The following is a 22,967-nucleotide window of genomic DNA, read 5'->3' as shown; positions in this document are numbered from 1 at the left end:
AGGACACTGGGGTCTCTTCCATGGACTTGGCCCCCAGCCCTTGGCCCTTAGTCAAAACTCTCAGGCTTCCTCCCCTGAGGAGCCAGGCGAGGGCCCTGGTCCTGGACGGGACTGTGTCAGCACAGGGAGACATGTCTGTCAAGCTCCATGCAACAGCTTGGTCAGTGTTCTCCACTGGATGGAGAACAGCCCTTACCCCATTTTCAGGTAAGGAAGCTGGGGATCTGAAAGCTTGACTGCAACCCCCCACAGCGTGCGGGAGGGGGTGCCCAGGGTGGGGGTCAGGCCACATGGCTCAGATGGTCCTGGGGAAGGCAGGGAGGCGAGCTCACCACGACTGGCGGAGGAAGTGGCCCAGGCACCCAGGGCTTGGGAGGAGAGGGTGGGGCGTCCCTACCTGACCCTGCAAACCACACTGGGCCTGCTTCCCGCAGGGTAGGAGGGCGCTGCCGGGTCCAGGCTGACGTGGGGCACCTCCCTGATCCTGGCGGTGTGGATCGGAGCACTGGCTGGGAAGACGCCTATGTGAGGTCCCCTGCCCGCCCCAAGGCCGGCGCAGCAACATGGAAAGGCACAGCCCCAGATGCCCTGAGCACCCACCAGAAAGGGGTGGGCGAGGGAGCCACCCAGGGGGCACGCTGCTCACTGGCTGGCCTGTGTGGTGCCAGAGGGGGTGGGCGCTGGCCATGGTCCTGGCTGCCACGCCACCACACGAGCACTAGCCCTGGGGCCGGGTGGGCCAGGCCTCCAGGCTCCCTGCAACATCAAAAGGCCCTGAGGTCACAACCAGGGACCCTGCAGCTGCTGAGCCACCAGGGAGGGGCCACAGCCGTGGCCACATGTGATGGGCTGGCAGGCAGTCAGCTTCGAGGGCCTCGAATGGGGGCACCCACATCTACACATTCTGCAGCAGAGATCTCCCCCAACTCAGACTGCAAGCAGGACAGAGCCTACGAACAGCTAAAACTCACTTTGGCCGCAGAAAAGCTCTTCTTCACAGGAATCATTCCACTGAGTCGCGCCGGGGGTTCAGGGCGCAGCTCCAAGGCCTGTCTGGTGCGGCAGAACACCCCTGCTTCTCCACAGAGGCCCCACGGGGCTCGGCACCAGCCCGGCACACCTGGCAGGCCATGGAGAGTCCCTCCAGGTCAGGACCCTTGCCTCAGAAGTGGGGGTGAGAGGAGGGGAGGAGGGAAAGGGTAAAAAGCAAGACCACTCTCTGCCTGGAGTCTGAGGCCTTTATCTGTGGGTGAAAACGCAGAGTGTTAGGTTAGGGTCCCTGGATGCAGCCGGAGATGGGCTTCTGGTCAAGCGACCTGCTGAGGGAGGACACGGGCCAGGGCAGCTCTGAACTGCTGTCTGGTTCCAGCGGAGCCCTGCAGGGACGCTGCTCCTGCCCTGAGTGGGGACAGCTCATCTCCACGTGGGGCCTGCGGTGCCACTGCCTGGGCCCAGCAGGGATGACTCAGCACCCCCAGCTGTGGGCTGGGGGCACCACCTGGTCCAGGGGTCTGGGGGCTGAGCTTCTACCATGTAAAGTAGAAAGAGAGAGAGGCAGGAGTGAGTGAGATGGAAAGACGGCCGGTGCCTCCAGGAGACCCCCAGGGGGCTTCGAAGGGAAGGGAACAGGACGCCCGGGGGCCTAGGGCTGTGCGGGCAGGAGTTCCAAGCAGGACTTTTCCCTCACTCTTCCCTGGGCCAGAGCATCCTCCCGCTTCCTGGACAATAGCTTAAGAGGAACGGCAGGAGGGGGTGTGTCTGGCAGCATCGGGGCGACTGCGAGTCTGCCCGGGGCCGGCCCCACTGAGCTCTTCGGTGCTTGGGGCCCAGGGAGGGGCCCAGGGCACCCGCGACCCTCTAGGAGGCCTTGGTGAAGAGGGCGAGACCTTTCTGAGAGTCCTTGCGTCACACTGGCCTGACGTCCCGTGCGTGACGTGAGGGACGTGGGCCGTGGTCCCAGAAGGGGCGGGTGTGTGGGCCAGGTGGGGCCCAGTTCTCTCTCCTATGCCTCTTTACCCCCTTTCCAGCCTGACTGCCAAGCACTGAAGAGTTGAAAGGAGGCCGGTGTCGGCAAGGGCGCGGTGGCGCCAGGCGAGGCCAGGAGGGGCCCAAGGCTGCCATCGATGGTCAGTGAGGAGAGAAACGACAGGACACGTGCTTTGGAAATACCACTCCGGTGTCCATGTGGACAACAAAGTGAGAGACCAAGCGTCAGACGGGCCGGCCAGGCGGCCGCCAAGCCAGTAACTACCCCAAGATGGTGGAGTGAGGGGCCGACAGGAAACGGCAGGGAAGGGGCGGGTTGGACAGACACTCAGCGTGGGGAGGGGGTCTGACAGGCTCCCAGGACATGCTGGGCTCCCTCTTGGCCACCAGATGGGACTGGATGAAGGCCGAGTCTGACCCTCCGAGACGCCCCTTAACGCAGGGAGCCACACACCTGGGTCTGAGACTCAGAAGGGTGAAGTCTGGGGTGGTTGGTCTGCCGACAGTAACGGAAGATGATCATCTGACGGGGGCGGGGGAGGCAGGAGGGGAAGGTCGGAGGGCAACAGGCTGAGTGTTAAGATACTTAATGATCACGTGACTTCGATGCCTGCCACCCAGAGACATGGACAGAGGTGTCACCAAAGCCAGGGGACGACCTGGCTCCAGGAGCGAGGATGGGTGTGTGGCGTGAAGCTGAGAAACAGCTGTGTCTCAGGGCCGCTCCGTTTCACGCAGGGCTGTTCCTGTGCGGGGGCTGAGGACCGAGGAGGTGGAGGAGCTGACCTGGAGGCGGTGTAGCCATGTTACCTGGGCCACCTGTCCCCAGGCCAGTCTCCACTGTGCCCTGCAAATTTGATGGGTTCATTTATTACCACAAACAGTTTTTGCAGACTTGCTAGCGCTCTGCACACGTGAGATCAAGTCATCTGTGACCGGAGGTAGTTTTACATCTTCCTCTCCAATGTGAATGCCTTTTCTTTCTTTTTCTTGCCCAGCTACTCTCTCCCATCTTGCAGCACCGCGCTGAATGGGCGGCAGGCAGAGCGGCATCTTCACCTCGTTCCGAATCTTAGAGGGAAGTTCCGGTCTCTCAGCACTGAGTGCGGTGCCACCTGTGGCTTTGTCAGCCTGGATTTCATCAAACGCTTTTCCTCCATCAGTTGAGATGATCATGTGTTTTTTGCCCTTCGTTCTATTAACGTGGTGCGCTGTGTTGACTGATTTTCTTATTATGAAGCAGCCTTGCACCGCAGGGATTAAACTCACTTGCTCGTGATATATAACCCTTTCAGTATGCTGTAAAGTTTAACGAGCGAGTATCTGCTGAGGAATTTTGCGTCTATATTCATCAGGGGTGCTGGTCTGCAGTTCCTTGCAGTGCCTTTGCCTGGCTCTGGCACCAGGGTAAAACTAACGCACAGAATGAGGTGGGAAGTGGCCCTTCTTCAATTTTTTGGAAGATTTTGAGGACTGGTGCTAATGCTTCTTTAATGTTTGGTAGAATTACACCAGCGAAGCCATTTGGTCCTAGGTTTTTTTTTGTTGTTGGCTTATTCTTTACAATCAACTTTATTAAACCCTAGCCATAGCAATCAGACAAGAAAAAGAAATAAAAAGTATCCAAATTGGAAGGGAAAGTGTAAAATTGCCATTATATGCAGATGACAGGATACTCTATATAGAAAACCCTGAAGACTCCACACAAAAACTCCTGGATCTGACAAACACATTCAGCAAAGTAGCAGGACACAAGATTCACATACAGAAATCTGTTGCATTTTTTGCACAACAATGAAGTATCAGAAAGAGAAACTTAAAAAACAATCCCATTTTAAAAAATCACATAAAAATAGCTAGGAACAAACCTGACTAAGGCAGTGAAACACTTATACACTGAGAGCTATAAAATATTGATAGAGTAAAGATGATTCAAAGAAATGGAAATCTATACCATGCTCTTGGATTGGAAGAATTAACATTGTTAAAATGGCCACACTACCCAACACTATCTACAGAATTAATGCGATCCCTATCAGATTACCCTGGACATTTTTCACAGAACTAGAACAAATAATCCTAAAACTTACATGGAATCACGAAAGACCCAGAATTGCCAAAGCAACACTGAAGAAAAGGAACAAAGCTGGAGGAATGACCCTCCCAGATCTCAGACAATACTACAGAGCTACAGTCATCAAATCAGCATGGTATTGGTACAAAAACAGACACACGGATCAATGGAACAGAATAGAGAGAAATAAAGTCACAGACCCACAGTCAGTTAATCTTCGACAAAGGAGGCAAGAACATACGATGGAGAAAAGAGTCTTCAGCAAGTGGTGCTGGGAAAACTGGACAGCTGCATGTAAACCAGTGAAGTTAGAACAGTCTCTCACTCCATACACAAAAATAAACTCAAAATGGCTTAAAGACTTAAATCTAAGACAAGACACCATAAAACTCCTAGAAGAGAACATAGGCAAAATATTCTCTGACATAACTCACAGCAATATTTTCTTAGATCAGTCTCCCAAGGCAAAATAGATAAAAGCAAAAATAAATAAATGGGACCTAATCAAACTTACAAGCCTTTGCACAACAAAAGAAGCCACCAACAAAACAGAGACAAACCTATGGAATGGGAGAAAACTTTTGCAAACAATGCGACCAACAAGGGCTTAATTTTCAGAATTACAGACAGCTCATACAGCTCAATATAAAAAAACCAAACAACCCAATTAAAAAATGGGAAAAGACCTAAAGAGGAAATTTTCCAAAGAAGACATACAGATGGCCAACAGGCACGTGAAAAAATGCTCAACATCATTAATTATCAGAGAAATGCAAATCAAAACCACGATGAGGTATCACCTCACACCAGTCAGAATGGCCATCATTCAAAAGTCCATGAACAATAAATGCTGGAGAGGGTGTGGAGAAAAGGGAGCCCTCCTGCACTGCTGGTGGGAATGTAAACTGGTGCAGCCACTAAGAAAAACAGTACAGAGGTTCCTTAAAAAACTAAAAAGTTACCATATGATTCAGCAGTCCCACCCCGGGCATACATCTGGAAAAGATGAAGACTCTAATCGGAAAAGACACATGCACCCAGTGTGCACAGCAGCAGTACTGACAACAGCCAAGACGTGGAGCCAACCTAAATGTCCATCGACAGAGGACCGGATAAAGAAGCTGTGGCATATGTACACAATGAAATATTACTCAGCTACAAAAAGGAATTAAATAATACCGTTTGCAGCAATGTGGGAGGACCTAGATATTCTCTTGGTAAGTGAAGTAAGTCAGACAGAGAAAGACAAATGTTATTTATGGAATCTAAAAAAATAATACAAGTGTATTTATTTACAAAACAGACTCACGGACATAAAAAACAAACTAATGGTTACCGGGGGAAGGCTGGGAGGCATAAATTAGCAGTACAGGATTAACAGATACATACCATTAGTATACACAAAATAGATGAACAAGGACCTACTGTACAGCACAGGGAACTGTGTTCAGTATTTTGTAATAACCTACACTGGAAAAGAATCAGAAAGGCCCTTTTTGCAGCTCATCCTATTTCTACAAAAATCATTGTTGAAATTTTGAAAGGGATTGTCCTGAATATAGATTCCTTGACATTTTAACAATATTAAGTTTTCCAATCCATAAACATGGAATGTCTTCCCATTTATTTACATCTTCTTTAATTTCTTCAGCAACATTTTATAGTTTTCATTATAAAGTGTTTCATCTCATTGGTTAATTTACTTCCTAAGAATTTTATTCTTTTTCATGCTATTGTAAATGTAATTATTCTCTTAATGTCCTTTTTGGATTGGTCATTGTTACCATATAGAAATTCAACTGATTTTTGGTGTTAACTTCATATCCTGCTATTTGCTGAACTCATTTAGTCCTAATAGTTTTTGTAACTGTGTGTGCAGTGTCTTTAGAGTTTTCCACATGTAAGATCATACCATCTGTGAATGGTGACAATTCTACTTCTGTCTTTCCAAATTTGGATGCCTTTTATTTCTTTTTCTTATTTAACTGTTACATCTAGAACTTCCAGCACTATGCTGAACAGAAGTGGCAAAAGCAGGCACTTTTGCCTTGTTCCTGACCTGAAACTAAAAGCTTTCAGGTGTCTGCCTTTGAGGTAGAGGTTAACCATGGGAGTTCCATCTATGGCTTTTATTATGTAGAGGTAGTGTTCTTCTAGTCCCAGTTTGTTGAGTAATTTTATCAGGAATGTGTGCTGAATTCAGCATCAGTTAAGATGATCATATGATTTTTTCCTTCATTCTAGTAATGTGGTTGTATTACATTGATCAATTTTTGCATGTTGAACCATCCTTGCGTTCCAGACGTAAATCTTATTTGGTCACGATGTATAATCCTTTTGTACATACATATGCTGAATTCGGTTTGCTAGTATTTTGTTGAGGATTTCTGCATCAATATTCATAAGGGAAATACAAGTTTTCCTGTAGTATCTTTGGCTTTGGTTTCAGGGCAATGCTGGCCTCAGAAAATGAGTTAGGAAGTGTTTAAAATGTTCAGAAGGACTTGATGTTACAGCTTTAGATATGTGGTAGAACTCGCTAGTGAAGCCATCTGGTCTAGGACTTTTCTTTGTTGGGAGGGTTTTGATTACTGAATTAACCTACTTACTGTTTATGAGTCTACTCAGATTTTTCTGTTTCTTCATGATTCAGCCTTGGTCAGATGTGCGTTTCTGGGAATTTGTCCGTCTCATCCAGGTTATCCTGTTGTTGGCATACAATTGTTCATGGTATTCTCTTACAATCCTTTTTTAATTTCTGTATAATCAGTAGTAATGTCTCCACTTTCTTCTAATTTTAATAATTTGAATCTTCACTTTTTTCTAAGTCAATCTAGCTAAAGATTTGACAGTGTTGTTTCAAAAATCAACTTGGTTTTGTTGATTTTTCTCTACTGTTTTTCTATTCTCTATTTTATTGCTCTTTGTTTTAATCTTGTTCCTTTTACTACTAGCTTTGGCTTTAGTTTGCTCTGCATTTTCTAGTTCCTTAAGTTGTATGATTAGATTATTAATTTGGGATGTTTTTTCTTTTTGAACACAGACATTTAGAGGCATGAATTTCCCTGTTAGCACTGCTTTCTCTACATCAGTTTGGTAAGTTGCGGTTTTTATTTTCATTCATCTGAAGGCATTTTCTAAATTCCTGTGATTCCTTTGATCCATTGGTCATTTAAGAATGTGTTGTTTAATTGCCACATTATTTGTAAATTTTCCAGGTTTTCTTCTGTAATTGACTTCTAATTTTGTTCCACTATGATTAGAAAATATACTTCGTATGACTTGAATCTTTGAAATTTATTAAGACTTGCTCTGTGGTCTAATAAATCCTGGAGAACATCCCACGTACACTTGAGAAGAGCATATATCCTACTATTGCTAGGTGAGTTTTGTGTATGTCTATTAGAGCTAATTGGTTTGTAGTGTTTTTCAAGAGCTCCACTTCCTTACGAATCTTCTGTCAGGTTCTATTTATTATTGAAATCAGAGTATTAAAGTCATCAACTATTACTGTAGAACTGTGTATTTCTCCCTTCAGTTTTGTCAAGAATTTGTCAATTTTTGTTTGATACATTTGGGGGCTCTGTAAACTGTGTATATAATTTTTTATATCTTCATGGACTAACCTTTTCATCAATATTTAATGTTCTTGTTATGTTTTTAACTTAGAGCTATTTTGTCTGACAATCTAGCTACTCAGCTCTCCTTTGGTTATTACTTTCATGGAGTATCTTCTTCCATCCTTTTACTTTTAACCTCTATGTGACTGGTACTCAAAGTGAGTCTCCTGAAGACCACACAGAAAAGGAACCCCCCCACCTTTTTTTAAAATACATTCTGCTAATCTCTGCCTACTAATTGGAGAGTTTTATCCATTAACACTGAAAGTAATTACTGGAAGGAGGGACTTCTTCCATTTAGTCTTTGCTTTTTTCATGTCTTATATATTCTCTGTTCCTCAATTTCTCCACTACTGCCTTGTTTTTGTATTTAGTTGTTTTTTCGTAGTATACAATTCTGATTCCCCTTTGTCCTTTTCTGTATATTTTTAGTTACTCATTTAGCAGTTATCTTGGAGATACACTTATAACAACTTAATGTGAACAACAGCAACTTAGTTCAAATTGTACACAAGCGCTCTGCTCCCATGTGTCTTTGTCCACCCCCTTTATACTGTTATTGTCATACATTACATCTTCACATACTGTGCATCCATTAACACAGATTCATAATTACTGTTTTATGCACTTGCTGTTTAATTCATACAAAAAGGAAGAGAAGTTACAGAACATAAACACAATCATACTGGCTTTAATATTCACCTTTGTAGTTATCATTACCAGTATTCCTACTTCTTACAGCCTCAGGGCGTGAGGCTGCAGAATTCTGCAGGATGAGCGGCAGAAAGACCCCCAGCCCTAGGTACTAAGTCTATTTTCACCCTGCTTCTCTGAGCTCTTTTCCCATAATCCCAACAGGAGCCATACATGTCGCCTTTACAAGAGAAGGGACTGACTGGGCAGAAGGTGCCTGCAGAGGGCTCTGTCCCTCCACCCTGGCCCTTCTCAGGCCAGACCTGCCACTGCAGCTCTGGGAACCACCCGGAACCCTCCTCCTTTTCATCCTTCCCCACTCCCTTTAGCAGTGGCATCTGCCCTCCCTCAAACCAGGGGCCAGAGCTAAGTGGGGAGAGTCCTTGGTCAAAGGTTGGAAGGGTGGGGATTAGAAGACAGACCACCCAGCTTCAAATCTTTTTCACCACTTACACCTCTAAGCCCTGAGCAAGTTTTTGGAATCTGCGTCTGCCTAGCGTGTCTCACGGGGACAATAAACATGGTGCCCACTTAGCAGAGTTGTGGGGCAGTCGAAGGAGATGAACATACAGTGTCTGGCAAAGAGCTCAGTAGATACCAGCTCCACTGTTACTGTTGATTTGAACAGGAACTTTCTCAGGGTTTCACCTTAAAACATTCTGACGAGTGGGATCCATTCTTGCTTGGCCATGATGAGGAAATGCAGGTTGTGTGCCCCTCCACCAGGTAAGCCAACAGAGGTCATCAGGTTACCTCTGTCCACCGCAGCGTAACACCTGGGAGTATGGCTCCAGGCCCAGCACTCGTGCTTGCCAGTGACTCTTACCGCCTGCCTTCCTCAGAAGGGCAGGCCAGGACCGGAAAAGGAGTTGAACAGCCATGGACACACGGCCACCAAATAAAGGGCTGAGATTCTGCTACCAAATCCAGTCTCTATGAGAAACAAGACATAAAATTCAATGAAGGCAGACACAGAGATGGCTCAGGTATTGGAAGTAGAGGCCTTAAAACCATGTAAATGTGTTAAATGGTCTAAAGGAAAAGGTGGATTCTATGTGAGAACAGATGGGGAATTTGAGCAGAGAGATGAAAATATGAACAAGAACCTACGGAAACTGGAAAAGTCCAACTCCATAAACTAAGGATCTATTCATGGGTTTATCAGTAGATTGGACACAGCAGAGAAAGAATCAGTGACCAGAAGACGAGACAGCATCCAAACTGAATTATAGGGAGAAAGATAACTCAAGAGTCTGCGATATTAGGACAATAAAAAGTCTAAATGCACTCGTAATTGGAATTCTAGAAGAGGAGGAAAGAGAATGGGTAGAAGAAACGTTAGAGGAAATTACGGCTGAGAATTTTCCAAAACTGGTGTAAGATACCAACCCACATATCTGAAGTTCAGTAGAGCCCAAACAGGATAAACACAAACAAAAGCATACACAGGCACATCAGAGCCAAACAGCTGAAAATTCAATAAAAAATCTTAAAGGTGGTCAAAGGGGGCAAAAGGGTACATTATCCACAGGGAAAACAGTAAGGGTGACGGCTGACGTCCCACCAGTAAAGACGAAAGCGAGACGACGGGAAGAGCTCCTTAAAGTGCTGAGGGGAAGGATGTCAAAGCAGACTTCTCTGCCCAAAACACCCTTCAGAAATGAAACTGAAATAAAGACATTTTCAGGTAGATAAAAGTTGAGGTAATTAGTCTCTAGCAGACCTGTGAGAAATGCTGAAAAAAAAAAAAAAGTGCTCAAGACAGATCAAACTGAGTTGGTTTTGTCACCTGCAACACAAATGGAAAATGTTCTAACTTTCTAGAAATCAAAATATGTAAATATGGGTCCAAGCCTCGTGTGGGGACGTGTGGCCCTCCCCAGGGGGAGACTGGACAGGCGGCCCCGAGAGCCAGGCTGACAGCAGCGGGAGAGCAGCCAGAGGCCACGGAGCTCCTGGAGGGGCACGAGGTGGCTGAGGAGCAGATGAGGCAAAGCCCGAGTTCCTGATGAGCCACGTGTCCCACCCAACATTCATCCCGGTGGGACAAAAGCCGGTCCTGGGTTCTCACGGCGGCTGAAGGCTTCACTTGAACTGCTCGGAAACCCGCAGAATGGTGTCTGATCCCTCTGAGATGCTACAGTTTCCATCAGTAGAGAAATTCTCTGCCTGTAAGGGTATACATCTCTCAAACTTGTATCCACTTTTTGTGGCAGTTTTAATGGGGTGGAAGACAGCAGACAAATTATGCCCCTTCCTCCAAAAGAGGCTAAAACATCCTGATCACAGTAAACACTTACGGAGCCCTAATGCTCGGATGCATTAGCATCCTCTCCTGCTGCTTTGACGCGGCAGAGAAAGAAGACACTTGAAGTCAAGAGGCTCAGGTGTGAAACTGGCTCCACACATCACCCTCCCCCCCGTGGACATGGTTTCCTCGTCTGCTATCTGAGTGTGACTGAGATGGCTCCGTTACATCAGCATATGAATCTGTAACTCTGGCTTATGCAGAATTCAACATTTTTTCCCTTCCATGTCGATGGCAAATTTTGTAGTCAACTGTTTATCTGCACCTGGCATGCCCTCTCAACTGTACGCACTCGGAGGGCAGGGACCACGTATGTGCACATCTTGAGCTGGCATCTGTGATACGGTGTCTGTGGTCACTAATATCACACAGAGGAAACACAGGAGGAAACCGTGTTTTCAGAAGGCGATCTGGAGTAACAGTCACAGCACGTCTGCTATGAGTGGGTACGCTGAGGGCTTCTACTTACAAGGCCCACCCGGACCACAGAGCATTGGCAACATCCTGCAATGATTTCACCCAGGGCTTACATCACCCCGCAAACAGTATCAGCTCCCATCCTGCATCCCCCTGAGGTGGAAGCTTCCTCCGGGAAAAGCCACAATAAAGAAGTGAAACCAAGTTTACTGTTTCTCAAACTGTGACAATCATGTCTCTTCTTTGCATTTGGGGGGAAGTGGAAGGAAAGAAATGTGGGTGACCTGGGTACAAGTGACCTGGTTCAACCCACGGGAGTACAAAGCGGGTGGTGCAAAGAGCAGAAACGGAGCTGCCAGTGGAGCGGGGCGCTAACCCTGCACCTCTCTTCCTAGCCGCGGTTCCTGGCGGCCCACCACCCTGCAGCGAGGAGCTGACCCCCAGGGCGGTCTGTCAGTGCTGAGGGCACACACTGTCCATTAATTAACGGCCTTCATAAAATTACCAGTCTACCTATGCGCAAATTCTGAGACCGTTATCACAGATGCCAACCCAAGATGTGCATATGCATATGCACACACACATGCACACATGTATATGTGCACACATGCATGCACACATGCCCACATGCACGACTAGACTCACCCCTCTACCTGCATTCCACCGCTCTTCAGTCCCCTCTTCTCAGCCACATCAGCTGGGAACATTCGAGACCCCCTCAGTTCCTCTTTCGACACACATCATCTCACCCAGTCAGCACCTACCCTTTAATAAATGTTTCATTTATTGAAAAAAGTTGATTCTGAAGTATAATTTACCTATAATAAAATGCACCCATTCAAGTATTCATCTTGACTTGCGGCTCATTGATGAACTAACAAATCGTGCAACCATCTAGGCACACCACAAACAAGATCTGGAACTTTCTGTTCCTCCAAGAAGTCCTGTGTACCTTCCCCATAACCAACCCTCAGCCCCAGGAAACCCCTGAGCTGCTTTTTGTCACTGTCAACTACGTTGCTCTTTTCTAGAATTTTATACACAATAGTGTGTGTTTTTCACCCAGCTTTTGTTCAGCCAAATGGTCTTGAGATTTATCCATGCCATTGTATGTCAGCAGTTCATTTTCACTGTTGAACAGTATTTTATGAATACACTGCAATTTATCTATTCATCTTTCAGTGGATATTTGTATGTTGATTTTGTATTCTTTGACTTCCTAAGTTCACTTAGAAGTTCTAGTAGTTATTGTCTTTTCTTCGTTTTGTTTTCTGGATGACTTCTTAGGATTTTTCTGGGTACACAATCACGTTATTTGCAAATAAAGCCAGGTCACATCTTCTCTTCCACTGTTTGCTTTTCACTGCTTGCTCCGCTGCACTGCCCTGACCTCGGCTACCAGGCTGACCAGCACGGTTCTGATGTCTTTCGCAGCTGGGACTTCTGGGTCACCTTGGCCCCATTAAGGCCTATTTCAAACTCTGTTATTAGTGCGAGTCCAAAGCAGACTTGCCTCCAGGGGTGGTCCAACCCTATCACGAGAGCATGACTCCTTACAGGGCTTCCACTCAGGTCCGGGGGCTTTACTGAGGGTCCCCCTGTGGTCAGAGTCAGGATTTCTCCTCACCTTCTGAGACCAAGTGTTCAGCTTGTAACTCCTTGTCACTGTTGCCTGACATTCTAGGATTTTACTGTGAGGATGTGTGGTGGAGTCTGCAGCCAACTCAAGGGGGTCTGCTGCAGGTTTCAGGGGCCTTTTCCTGCAAAGCCCCCTCCACCTATGTCTCCCCAACAGTGTCTGGCTGCCTCCCTCTCCCCAACATCCAATCTGCACCTCAATTCAGCTAGATGCCAGGCTGTTTGTTCCTCCCTCATGCTTGTTGTCTGAAAACCACTTTGATGCAGAAAGTTGGGGCGACTGCAGGGGTCACCTCACATCCTCCTTCCCCTGGGGACCAAGCCCCGCACAGTCCGAGGGCAGTCATTTCCCGCTTCCCCAGTTTGTTTACGGAGGGACGCTGCATCAGTTCCGTTATTCCAGCAGGTGGGAGCGCAGGCCACATGGGCACCTGATGATCTCGCGCAGTGAATTCTGAGCAGGTCCCTGCGCTCCTGGCCTCGACACGGGCAGTTCTCCACCGGGAAGTAAAACAGACACCCCTTGAAGAACTGGACCAGTACAAATATACAAAATGCTCTAAGCAGGCACAGCACAAATCATCGAGCCTGGAACCATTCTACCACGAGCACAATCAGACTTCCACATTCCGAGAGACAATCCCAGTACAGGAGCCCAGCGTGGCCTCCGACATCCCAGATTCTGGGGACCTCCGACGCTCCCCAGCCACCAGCCTGACACATTCCAACAGCTGCCCAGACTCACTCACCTCTGCCATCTAGCTGCCCTGACAGACCCCAGTCCGAGTCCCACAGCACCTGACTCCCCCTGAGCTGGTGCTGAGGCCTGGCCCAGGCCCTGCCTTGCAGCGTTTAATAAGCTCAGCTCGGCGAGACAGGGGTTTCTGAGTAACCCTCGTAAGCTGTGACCACCGCAGACACTCCAAGGGGGCATAGCGGGGACCCAGGACGGCCACAGCTCGAGACACTGACCCAGAGGCCCCCTACTGAGACCCCTGGGTCTCCCCGTATCTACGAGGATGAGACAGTTCAGGCCTAGCCTGAGCTCCAGTGCCTTCTGGCTGAAATCCCAGCTCTGCAGGGGTTTATTTCGTCAGCCCTAGGGAAGAGTCTCTCGGACCTTTCAGTTATCTGATCGAATCTGTACTAGTTTTAATTTTCCTTGGTGAACATATTATCTATCAGTGGAAAAATCACCCCCAAACTTAGTGGCCTGAAAAGTAAGTATCTCACAGTTTCTGAGGGTCAGAACTCGGAGTGGCCCAAGTGGACTGTTGTGGCCCAAAGTCTCTAAGGGCGTGCAGGCAGGCTGCTGGCCAGGGGTGAGGGGGCAAGGAGGCTCCTGGAGAAGCTTCTCTTCCCGGCCTGTCCGCACAGATGCCAGCAGCCCGAGTTTCCTGCTGTTGGACAGAGATTTCGGTTCCTCGCCATCTGGGCCTCCCCATGGCATGGCAGCTGCCCTCTCCCAGAGCCAGTGACCTGGGGAGAGTGCACGTGAGCGGCCAAAACTTAAGTTGCAGTCCTTGTACGACCTAATCCTAGAGATGACTGTGCCATCCCTCCTGCCTGTGCTTCTGTCACCGGTGGGGCGGGACTCCCCACCATAGTGGGGTCCGCAGGGCTGGACTGGTCAACAGACCTCCATCGCCTTTGCCTGGCTCGGCTGTTGTGTTCAGCTTTCCCACCCCATGCTTGGTGCAAAGCAGCATCAGGACAGCCAGGGTCCCTGGTTCACGTCATCTGGGTTCTGGAGACGTGTGTGTGTGCTTGTGTGTGTGTGTTGCTCGGCGATACAGTAACAAAACTTCCTGTAAAAAAATGATTTTATCTAGTATTTCTGTTGAAGTGTTGAAAGCATCCCCCAGAGCCGTCTCCACGTTGCTTCTAATCTTTAAAATCCTATTCATCCCTCACGATTTAGCCCAAATACAGCCGCTTCCGTTAACTCTGCTCCATTACCTCCCCGCCGCCCACATCCCGGGAGTCACCACGTCCTCAGTTCCACAGCGACTGCACCCTGAGCTCTTCCCTCCCCAACAAAAGGCGACCCAGGAACCAGATTCTGCATCCGTTATTTTGGGCGTCTGACCCCACTCTGCCGGTTCCTCTGCCTGTCCCCACAAGGGCAGCGAAACATCCCGCCCACAGAGGGAGCTCCCTAGCTGTTTACTGGCCTCCGTGCTCGTTTAAAATGTATGCCAAGAAATTCTGACCACAGAGCCGGGGGCTAGTGGGCGGCGTGGGCTCAGGGGAGCATTACCAGTCCAGAAGCCTCAACTCGATGCTGTGAGGTCTGCTCCTCATGGAAATGGGCTTCCCAAAGGGATCCCAGGCAGGCCTCCCACCTCAAAGGCCTTGCAGATGCTAACAGGTATGCGAATTTAAACGGAATTCCCAACATCACCTGGTCATTTACTGAACCTGATCGTAAGTAAATCAGTTGTGAACTGAATTGTTTTAAATAGTCCGAATTTAGATTTCACATAATACTGTATTGAAAACTGTTTAATGTTCCTCTTGAGATCAACATGAGCAGAAATTCAAGCATCTGTCTCTGATGTGGGATATCCTGCTCAGTCCAGGGCTGTGTCACCACGGCAACCAGGTGAGCGGGAGGCGGGGTCTGAGGGGGAGACGCAAGCCGGGAGGAGTCAGCGCCCGCACGGCAGCCAGTGTGCCCAGCGCACCCACCACCCCGCAGCCCCTGTTGGGGGGCGTCCAGGCCCCGACGGTGAGGATGCCCGCTTTACTGTCTGCTCCTGACTGAGACAATTTCCCACAGAACCAACGGAGCAAGAGGATAAACACTAGGAACCTGGAACGTCAGTGGGAAGAGTCCCGCGGGGGCCAGGTCTTCCGGGCAAGCTGACGGAGAAGAGGTCGGCCTCGGCTCACCGCAGGGGCTTCGAGCTGAGACGTCAAGGAGGCAGTGTGGCTGCCCTCCGGTCAGCCGGGCTCTGTGGGGGACCCACCACCCGTCTCCCTGCCCGCGATCACCCCGGGGGCCCGGCCACCAGGCCGCCCAGCCGCCAGCGGGAGCAGGACAAGGAGACCGAGGGCGGCGGCTTAGCCTCAGCAGCCCTTCTGCATGATGTCCAGTCCCGACGACTTCGTTATCTCCAAGGTCGTGAACACCTGTTCCCAAGGAGAGAGCAAGACAATTTATACTTAGCTGGCGACACTTCACTGCGGCTTTAAGGAAACACGTTCCGGGGGGAGGGTGTAGCTCAGGGGTAGAGTGTGTGCCTAGCATGCACGAGGTCCTGGGTTCAATCCCTGGTACCTCCACTGAAAATAAATGAACATACCTAATTACCTTCAAGATAAAATAAATAAAAATTTAATTAAACTTAATTAAAAATTATTTTTTTTTAAAAAAGAACGCAGGTCAGCATCACCTACAGAGCCGGGGCTAACACAGAAGGCAGACAACGTATTCAGAACAGCGTCTCAAAACACACCAGCTGAAGTCAGGTTTAAGGACTCCTGTCTCCGTACCTCAGCGCACGTGGGGTGGATTCCAACGGTGTCATCCAGCAGCCGTTTTGTGAGCCCACATTTCATCGCGGCCGCGAATCCCTGGGTGATCTCACCAGCATTCGGTCCAAGGATGTGAAATCCTACCACCCGCTCCTTTCGAAGGGAAACCCGGCAGGTTAATGGTCTGAACAGGAACCCAGTCATCAAAGTTTGCAGTCGAAATTTACAGCATCTCCCACAGAAAAGCTACGCTAATGTCGAGCTGAGCAGAGAACATTACTATGAACCCGAGCCACTGTAAGACTGTTCAATGAGCCAGCAAACGCACATTCTGAGTTAATCTGCACTCAAATTTACTACAACAGGCAATTTACCCACTGCACGGAGTTCATTAGTGTGATGTAACCTTGGAATTATGCTGAGACACTGTGAAACAACAACACAACCATCCGAATGGAAGTCCAGCGCTGGGCTAACCGTAAGTCCCAGGGCAGCAGCTCTCCTGGGGCGGCATGGCCTCTGACACCGCTCAACAGAGATCAGGGAGTGGCCGGTGGAGGTCCCCCAGAGGTTCACCTCAAGTGAGCACAGGAATGATGAGAAAGTGAAACAGCCTTATTGCTGATGTGGAGAAAGTCTGAGTGGTCTGGACGGAAGGTCCGACCAGCCTCCGCACTCCCTCCAGCCAGAGTCTAACCCAGCGCCAGGCCCCACCCTCCTGCAGCTCTGACGGCTGAGAGGTGGGGAAGCTACAGCAGGAGAGTCTGAAGGTAGCAGAGGTTGGTTCATGAGGTTTAAGGAAAGAAGCTTCTCCGGAACATCAGCGCAGGTGAAGGCGCAGGTGCTGGTGGAGAAGATGCGAGAAGTTCCCCAGGAGACGCAGCAAAGATCACTAGTGATTTCCAGTGTGGACGACACAGCCTCCTGGTGCAAGGAGGTGCCGTCGAGGACGTTCACGGCTAAGAGGAGAAGCCAGTGCCTGGCCTCCGAGCCTCCAAGCACAGGCTGCTCGGGGCTGAGGCAGCTGGCGACTCCCAGGTGGAGCTGCTGCTCTCCTGCCACTCCCAAAGTCCTAGGACTCTAAAGAATTGTGTTAAATCTAACCCCCCCTCCCCCCCCGTGCTCTGTAAGCGGAACGACAAAGCCCGGATGACAGCGCCTGTTTACAGCATGGTTTACTAAGGATTTTCAGCCCACCGTGGAGAGCTACTGCCCAGAAAAAGCATGCCTTTTGGAGTTTCACTGCTCGCTGACCAAACGCCGGTCACCCGGGCGCTGAGGGAGACGGACGACGAGGTTCACGTTGTTTTTGAGGCCGTGACACCGCGTCCTTTCTGCAGCCCACGGACCTTGGAGGGTTTTCGACTTTCAACTTTTACTACTTAAGAAAGACATCTAGTCAGCCTCTAGCTTCCACAGATGGGATTCCTCTGATGGATCTGGGCAAAGCCAGCTGAAAACCCTCCGGGAAGAAGCCCCCATTCTCAATGCCAGTAAGAGCAGCTGTGATTCTGGGGGAGAGGTCAAAATATCGCCCGTGACAGGAGCTTGGAAGAAGTTGCTTCCGACCCCCCTGGATGACTTGAGGGGTTCACGGCTTCAGTGGAGGGAGTCACCGCAGACGTGACAGAAAAGCAAGAAAACCAGAGTGAGGCATGGGGGCTGCAGGTGTGGCTGGACTGCCGCAGCCGCAGGGGGAAGCCTGGAGGCGGCGGGGCTGCTGCCTGTGGGCGAGCAGAGCGCGGTCCCCCGCCAGGGAGCCTCCTCCCAGCCAAGACGCCGTGGAGACGGCTGACGCGACACCCCAGGCTTGGGACGCCGCGCGGCCTTGGCTGGGAAAGCAGGGGCAGGGTCTGAGACGACGGACTCCAATTGCGAAAGACGTCCTCTGGGTAAAATGCAGCCAAACAGCATTGTGGGCTACGTGGACGCTGCTCCTGAAAGGAAGAGCCCACCGATGCAGCAGGCTTCACCGCTGTCTTGTTTTAAGAAGCTGTCCCAGCTGCCCCTCCCTTCGGCCACCTCCACCCGACCAGCCAGCCGCCACCAGCATCGGAGCGCGACCCTCTGCCAGCAAGAGGATTGTGACTCGCCGAAGGCGCAGATGATGGTTGGCACTTTTTTGGCAATACAGTGTTTTTAAATTAAGGTATGTACATTGTTCTTTTGGACATAATGCAATTGCACACTTAACAGGTTACAGTCTAGTGCAAACATAACTCTTATGTGCTCTGGGAAACCAAAACATTCTGCGACTCACTTCACTCGACAGTTGCTGTACTGCCATGGTCTGGACCAAACCCATGGGATCTTTGAGGTGTGTCCGTATTTCCAAGTGCACACGACACAGGCCTTACATTTTATCACTGGTGACCCAGATTTTCACAGGTCCTGCCGTTCTAAGCTGACAAGCCAGCCAGCTCTGGGAAGACATGTGTTCTGATGATTTTGAGAAGGTCAGCCTCAGTGACAGCCTGTGACGTGTTCAACCTCCGTGAGCGCAGTGCCTGGGTGAGTTTGAGAGATTTCTGCCTGGCCCTGAGAGCCATCTTTAAAGAGATTATACAAACCCAAATACTGGAATAAAAGCAACATTTTAAAATTAGAGCATTTCTACTTCCAACCGTGTGACGTACGTTGTCGAATTTATTGCAGATGATCTTTGCGTAACAAGCATTGTTGTCTCTGCAGGCCACCGTCCACTCGAGCGGCCAGAACAAAGTGTGGTAGACCTGGAACAGAGAGGCCGAGGTCAGGGTCTCCGGGAACCACACCCTGACAGGCTCCGCATGATACGAAGACAACAAGCACCCTCAAATGAACGTCTTTTCCTTTCGACTTGAAATACCACCTTTGTCACACACTAATCTTCTCAGCATCTGCATCAACCCGGATTTGGAGTTTGCCCCCAATCTTTCTGTCCCCCTGTGTGTCCTGCAGCACCCTGTTAGTCGCCGCAGCTCTGTGACCCTTCTTAGCATCCACAGCGCTGGTCTCCTGACAACCACTCGTCCTTTCCACAAGTTTTCACTCTTTGATCAGATTACACACAATAATCAGAGGCAACATTTCAAAGCTAAGCTGTGAAGAACAGCCGCCCCGCGCCACATCACCTCCTCTTCCGGCTCTGCTTGCTGGGGAGGAGGATTTAACTTTCCTCCCTGGCCCCTCCCCACCCCCATTATAGTTAAATTCATCATTAGATTAATGCCAGCGTTTCCTTCACTAGGTTGAAGCTCTTCACAGAAAAATGGACGCCCACATGCGAAAGGATGAAGCTGGAGCCCCACCCCACACCGTGTAATGCAGAATGGATCACAGACCCACACGTAACAGCTAAACACTCTGGAACTCTTAGAAGACAACACGGCGTAAATCTCCGCAACCTTGGGTTAGGCAATGATTTATTACAAGGTGATACCAAAAGACAAAAGATAATAGGGGAAAAAAAGACAAACTGGCCCTCATCAAAGTGACAGATGTTTGTGCTTCAAAGGGCACCATCAAGGAAGTGAACGAGCACGCCAGAAAGGGTGCAAGTTTTACAAATCGTGTCTCTCGTGAAGGACTTGTGCAGAGAACACCTGAAGAACTCTTCCAGCTCAACAATGAAAAGCCCAAGTAACCCAGCTTTTAGCAGGGCAGAGGATCCGAACGGACAATTCTCCCAAGAAGACACAAAGGCCAGCGAGCACAGGAAAAGGTCTCCACACCACTGGTCACAGGGAGATGCAGACCAAACCTTCACTGAGATGCCTCGGGGCCGGCGCAACAGCTTCCCAGGGCTGTTCAAACAGCTTACCACACACGTGGCTTAAAGCGGAAGAAATTTACATCCTTACAGTTCTGGAGGACAGAAATCTGAAATCAGATTGTCACACAGCCAGACCCCTTTCTAAGGCCCTAAAAGGAAAACCTTCCCGCCCCCTCCGGCTTCTGGCGTCTCCAGCGTCCCCTGGCTTTTGGCAGCGTGAGCCCAGTCTCTGCTTCTGTCCTCACTGGCCTCCCCTCTTCCATCTCTTACGAGGACACCTGTCACTGGATTTGGGGCCCACCGAGAACACACAGGATGACCTCAAGACTCTCAATTCCACCTGCAGATACCTTTCTCCCCCTCAGACAAGGTCACGGCCACAGGTCCTGCAAGTGGGCTGCGGACATATCTTTCTGAGAGTCGCCATCCAACCCACAGCACGGCTGTCATCAAAATACACAGACAAGAACACGTGTCGGCCAAGACGTGGGGGGACTGGAGCCCTTACCATTGCTGCTAGGAGTGTAAAACGTCTGGGCTTCTTCACTCAGGCCACCGTGGCATCTCCTTCCCTCTCTGCCTCCCTCCTGAGTGGCGGTGTCAGGGGCGGAACGACTGCCTTTGAGAACAGCAGTCTACTCCTTTTTCTCTGCCCTTTGGGTAACGCCTCCCCTCGTGCTGGCGAGTAACCTCACCTTCTGCTCGCATCCCAGTCACAAGCACAGGAAGCTAGAAGCCCAGAGACTGCGCAGGGAGAGCCGGTGAGCTTTTGGAACAACAGACCAGAGTGCTGGACCTCTGAGCGGTGAGGGCAGCCTCCCTCCGTGGGCCTCGTACTGCAAACAGCGAGGAGCTAGACTGTGTGTCTGAGCACTGGGACCTCATTACAGGGTTTGAGGTGGGAGAGACCGCACTGGTTTTTACTTTTAAAAGAGTCTCTGGCTAATATGTGATGAGCAGACTGGACTGGGTGGAGAGTGACCAGGAGGCAGGAGGTAGCAGGGCATCGGCAGGAGGTGATGGCGGCTGAGCGGGCGGGGAGGGAGGGGGAAACAGGCATAAATGGGTTCACATGAGACACAGCCTGGCGGCAACCCTGACGGGACTGCCCGGAGGCCTGACTGCTGATGGAGACCAACAGGGAAGAGCTCAGGGTGCTCTCAGGTCTAGAAGCACATTTAGGGTTTCTTTCTGGAAACCAAACTTGTCATTGGATTCTCAGAGAAGTTCATATTAAACAGGTTAAAACCTTGATTTTACTACACAGTTCTGCGCTAAGTCAGGGCACCAGGGAGCCACACGTTAGCACAGCCCTATCCTGGAGCCTTCGGGAACCTTTCTCCTCCCACCCCACCCCCCCCAACTGAGGTACAGCTGGCGTCCAACATCAGGGACATACTTTCTCTCACGCTGACTTGGGCGTCATGCCAGCGGCTGCTCTTCTGGGTCTAATAAGAAACAGTTCTAGAAGACCCACTACTGCATCTACTAGGCAGGAATCTTAAGGGTATGATTCACCAAATCTCAGTGCCCCTTTTAAGGAACTTGAAGGAAAGGCTCTCAACTCTCCCTCCTCAAGGCAGGCAGCAGGAAACTCAGAGTGACATTCTCAGCTTAACCCTAAAGCAAGCCCGCAGGCCTGACGGCATGAATTCCGTGGCCAGGTTAACCTTCCTTCTTGCTCCGTCTTAGTACTTCTACCCTCACTTTCTCTTCTCCCTAATATCTTCACTTTAAACGGTATTATATGTGTATTTATGAGAAGCTTCCTCAAATCTCTTTGTAATGGCAACATTATAAAAATTCCAATAGATCAAATTTTCGGTCCTGTAAAATGCAAAAAATAAATAGGTGTATAGACCAGGTGAGCTGATGTGCAGTGAGCGGCAGGAAAGAGACCTTAAAGTCACTGCACAGACGTGGGAAATTTTCCTGGGAGGCGCCCTGCACCTGGCACGGCCTTCTCCATCCTCCCTCTCACCTGCCTGCCTGTTTACTTTTTCTTAATTTCAGACAGTTTTAGAGCTGAGTGTTAAATCCGTAATTGTTACTGTCACTTTTCCTGAGCCCCAAGTAGAAGTTCACAAATGCAAAAAGGAGTTAATTATATACACTGATCAAATAACTGTCCTCTAAAGTGCAAACTTCCCTTGGAAAACACCATCTAACATGATGTGATGAAGTTGTGATCATTGTGGTTCCCAGCACCAGAGGTGTGGACGAGAGTTCAGAAAAGTCACCGGACCGTTTAACTCGAGTGTATCTGCTGTGGTTTAAAGGGATTCCCAGCGACAAAGGGAGTGGACTGAGAATTCAATTCTCTTTTCCTCAAAACATCAAGTGGTCCCAACCCTCTGACCCTGTTCACTTCTCCCTCCCTCCTACATGGGGAGAAGGCGCAGGAGAAAGCCACTCAAACCACCCACCAAAACACAGTGTAAGAAAGTATTTACGAGGTACTTATGTCTGGGCGGGCGGAGACGGGGAGGGGCAGCCACCCTTTTGGGAGTCTGAAGAGCCCGCGGCCCCCAGCAGGCGGCAGCCCTGAAGCTGCCCAGCCTCCCGGGGCCCGTGGACTGGGGCCTCCTGAAGCCACGTGCCCGAGGCCTGAGTCCAGCTCCCGCCTTGCCAAACCGGAGCAGGTGGACAGCTGACCCAGCTCGGACCACCTGAAGTCCCTCAAGACTTGGAATTCAATCGGTTGGTCGTCAATCAGTCCCTCCAAAGACCAGTGCTACGGGGTAAACCCGGGAGCAGCAGAAAGGCCGTATTTTGGCCACTCTGTGCATTTCCGTTTCTGCAGAAACAGAAGAATGGACAGTGCGTGTGCACACACACACACACGCACGGCAGGAGGGGGGGATCGTGGAGATGGCCACCAATGCTGGCTCGCCCCCTTCCTAAGGCCTGAGACAGGCCTGCAGGCTCCAAAGACCTCATAACCTCCTTGCAGAAGCTGCCCAAGTAGACGTCTGTCCCTGTGACTCAGGAGTCCTA

At 49.8% G+C, this 22,967-nt stretch overlaps 1 protein-coding gene across 6 annotated transcripts in view; it reads right to left on the bottom strand.

The window, feature by feature from the left end:
* Positions 1–8,292: 8,292 nt before the first annotated feature.
* TXNRD3 (thioredoxin reductase 3) overlaps positions 8,293–22,967 on the bottom strand; it is a 38,613-nt gene continuing 23,938 nt past the window's right edge. The window contains exons 14-18 of one of the 6 annotated variants that reach the window (XM_032458815.1): positions 18,853–18,948; positions 16,235–16,369; positions 15,552–15,871; positions 13,970–14,215; positions 8,293–9,306 (exon numbers count right to left, since the gene is read on the bottom strand). In XM_032458815.1, coding sequence (XP_032314706.1) covers positions 15,809–15,871; positions 16,235–16,369; positions 18,853–18,948 — 294 coding nt within the window. In that variant the 3' untranslated portion in view covers positions 8,293–9,306; positions 13,970–14,215; positions 15,552–15,808. Of the gene's footprint in view, positions 9,307–10,935; positions 14,216–15,223; positions 15,872–16,234; positions 16,370–18,852; positions 18,949–22,967 lie in introns of those variants that run through there. The other 5 variants (XM_032458814.1, XM_032458813.1, XM_032458812.1 and 2 more) reach the window with 5 other exon arrangements.

This window comes from Camelus ferus, chromosome 17, assembly GCF_009834535.1.
Source record: "Camelus ferus isolate YT-003-E chromosome 17, BCGSAC_Cfer_1.0, whole genome shotgun sequence".
NCBI lineage: Eukaryota > Metazoa > Chordata > Mammalia > Artiodactyla > Camelidae > Camelus > Camelus ferus.
Note: the sequence above shows the minus strand (reverse complement) of the source record. Positions and strands in the feature narration are given on the sequence as shown.